At 47.1% G+C, this 3,430-nt stretch overlaps 1 protein-coding gene across 1 annotated transcript; it reads left to right on the forward strand.

The window, feature by feature from the left end:
* The first annotated feature begins 1,502 nt into the window (after positions 1-1,502).
* Positions 1,503-2,868, forward strand: LOC122379097. The gene is made up of 2 exons (XM_043361027.1): positions 1,503-1,511; positions 1,702-2,868. The coding sequence occupies exons 1-2, from the start codon at positions 1,503-1,505 to the stop codon at positions 2,752-2,754; spliced, it is 1,062 nt and encodes a 353-aa protein (XP_043216962.1). The 3' UTR covers positions 2,755-2,868.
* The last annotated feature ends 562 nt before the right edge of the window (positions 2,869-3,430 follow it).

Genomic DNA, 3,430 nt, shown 5'->3' on the forward strand with positions numbered 1-3,430 from the left:
TTTTTTAAATCAATTTTTCACCACGTGTTTGACATCGTACGCCAATATAAATAGCACCATCGTGTTCCTGAGCTCAAACTGCATCCTATAGACACCTTTTTTGTTGAAAAATTATAACTTCAAAATTTGACCTTTTTTGACCTAAAGTGACCTGACCTAAGCTAAATTCGACTCAAAATGACCTCGAATGACACAGACGACATCAAATTCGAAATCTTTGGCCTAAATGGACCATAAAACATGTGTCACGTGACCGACGCATGATATAATATTTTCGTGACCTGTGATGACCTGACCTTGACCTGAAAATCAAAGTACAAGTTTGGTACCCTCAGAGTATCTAGAGCATCTGTTCACGAGTGTGTGAACTAAAAATGAGCTTGATCTGACTTGTAAGACGGCGGCCAGAGCCCAAAACGTGAACAAGCCAAAATGCTAATAATTATTACTTTGACCTGACCTGTGACGTCATCGGTGACCTCGAGGTCAATAAAATTAGGTTTCGCTCGACAGTTTTTCCGGGGCTATCAGACACCGTTTGAATTTTGACGATCGGCCCAGTAGTTTCGGAGTTAGGAGGGGGGCTATGAATAGCCCCTCCCCCCCCCCCCAGTAGGGCGTGTTATACGCAGACCCCAGTGGGGCGCGGGTTAAACAAAACTAAAACGCTGCAAAATTGGACCGTGAACCAACATGTTAACATCGGAGAGATTTTAGGCAAGGGTAATGCAAATATGTTTAGGTTCAGTGGTTGTTTATCTGGATTCTGGCTTCAGGCCAAAGGCCACACTTGGCTGCAATCTGTTCCTGGGGATAATTCACACTCCAACCCTTGTAGGCAAACATCATAGGTTAGGCTAGGCTAGGCTAGGCTATGCTAGGTTAGGTTAGGTTCAGCGCTGGAGTTGTGGCCTCTTTCTGGCCCCGGCATTTTATTCTCCGGGTGGGTTAACCCCGTCCAGCGTTTAGCCTTTCGGGACCCACTCGGGGCTGTTTTTTTTTTGTCGCTTGCCCCAGTCGAGATGCAGAGTTACCTAATAGCCACACGAAGCCTATTAGGGCCAGCCAAACCAGCCAAGTCCAGAATTATCGTTAATGTAATGTTGTAGGTGGAAGAAAAGGGCTTTGTAGAATCGATTAATTTCGAAGTCATATATTCAGGGGCCTTATATAAGAATTTTTTCTGCTTATCATAAAACAAACATGACAAAAACTGTTTATAAAAAAGTTTATCCACAATGTTATGGTATTGCTGAGCTGTAACAGCGATGGTACAAGAGACATACCACTCTGCTGGAAATTCTTATTTGCTCATTTTCAGGACCATGCTCCACACGAAGAGATGTTTGCTTGTCATGCCTGTGCCTTTAAACACCACGATTTTGTAATATTCAAGAGACACGTTCGACGTCACCAACTCGAGCGAAGCCGTTCAAAGCTCAAATGCATCGCATGTGAAAAAAGGTTCACAAATCACCGTTCCTGGGAAAGACATTTGCAGAATGTTCATGGTATACCTGAAGGCACAGTGGGATCTGTTGCTCAGCACCCAAACCCTGAGTTATTTCCAATAGAGGAAGAGTCTGAACCGACAGAAGCTGAAGAAACCCCGAGCCAAACCAGTGAAAATCCATCTCGTTTGGCAGTAGCTAAACTTCTTGGGTTTTTGAGAGATAACCATGTCCCAGAATCGTTGCGCAGAAAACTGAGAGTGTTGTGATAAATGCACTGGAGGAGCATTCGAGACAAAATGCTGAGCCAGGTACCAGTGAAGCGTCACGCCACCAGCACCTACCAACTGTCAAGGCTCTGAAGGACTTCCAAAGCAGCCATAGGTACAAGAGATTCGTTGAAGATGAGCTGCCGTATGTCGCGCCAGAAACGATCATTTTGGGGGAAAACGACAAGGGTGTCAAACAGTCGTTTCAGTATGTACCGTTGGAGCCACAGCTGAAGAAGCTTGTCGGCTTGCCACAAGTCATTCAGAACACCACCACAGAGAAGTTGGCCCAGGGTGACACAATAAGCGACGTGTTTGATGGAACAGCTCATTTGTGCCGAGAGAAAGGTGTTTTGTACATTGCTCTTTCGTATGACGACTTCGAAATCGCGAATCCACTGAGCAGCGCGGCAGGCGTGCACAAAATAGCGGCGTTGCATTTCTCGGTATTGAATGTACCTGTGGAACTGAGATCAAAAGTCGATAAGATTTTCTTGCTGATTCTGTGCCTGACATCTTACGTGCGGAAGTATGGCTGGGAGCGAATCCTCAAACGTCTGGTGGACGACTTGCAGCGTTTGTATACGCACGGCTTCGAAGCGTCTGTCAACGGTGCTCGAACAGTGCTCAGAGTGAAACTTCTGTACATATCTGGAGATAACCTAGCTGTTCATGGGATCGGTGGATTCGTAGAAAATTTCTCTACAGGGAAGAGCCCCTGCCGTTTTTGTTTGAGCTCGCCGGATGAGTGGCAAAATCAGTTTTCTGAGGAAGACTGTCGCCTGAAAGACTCCGCCACGTACGACGCTCAGATCGAAGCTCTGAAGAGCAGCGAGTTCAGTCCCTCCCTGGTGTCAGAAACAGGCATCAAGGCCACGTGCGCCTTCAGTGAGCTGCCCAATTTCAACGTCGCTGGCTGCTTTCCTCCAGATATAGCGCATGATCCTGGAAGGTGTTCTGCCAATGCTACTTTCGCTTGTCCTCACCTCCATTGTGCTCGTGGAAAAATACATCTCGCTGCAAAAGGTGAATGACCTGATTCGGAACTTCACGTGGGGCACTGAGGAGAACACTCCGAGACAAATCCATGCGGTGAAAGGCAGAATCAGAATCAGGCAAACAGCTAGTGAGACATGGACGCTTTTTCGTTTCCTATCATTGGGAAGTTTGTGCCGGACGCTTGCAGAGAATGGTTGCTGATGACAGAGTTCTGTGACATTTTGGGGAGTACTTTTGCTCGGACGTTTTGTGCTGGTGATCGGACGTTTTGTGCTGATGATCTGTATCTCAGTCAGAAAATATCGGCGTGGCTCTCTTCATTGAGGTCCGTGTACCCAGACTTCCGTCTGAAACCCAAGTTCCATTTCATGCTGCACTATTGCTCTCAGATACGGAAACATGGTCCACTGAGGTACTGTTGGACTTTGCGCTTCGAAAGCAAATATTCGTTCTTGAAAGGATTGGTGAAATCAAACAAGAATTTCCGCAACATCACCAAGACTATTGCGCACAAGCATCAGCATCACATTGCCTTCGCTATAGCAGGACCCAGTTGTACAGTCGTTACAGGTTGATGGTCCCCTACTCTTTATCCACCGGGTTCCTAGGGCTCAGCATTGGCAGCATCCGCCTGGTACCGGTAGGCTGTGCCGCATGACCCGAGAGTGAAGCGGCACAGTCTACCCACGCCGTTTGACATCGGCTCGGGTC

This window comes from Amphibalanus amphitrite, unplaced genomic scaffold (genome assembly GCF_019059575.1).
Source record: "Amphibalanus amphitrite isolate SeventyFive unplaced genomic scaffold, NRLGWU_Aamphi_draft 000071F_arrow, whole genome shotgun sequence".
Lineage (NCBI taxonomy): Eukaryota > Metazoa > Arthropoda > Thecostraca > Balanomorpha > Balanidae > Amphibalanus > Amphibalanus amphitrite.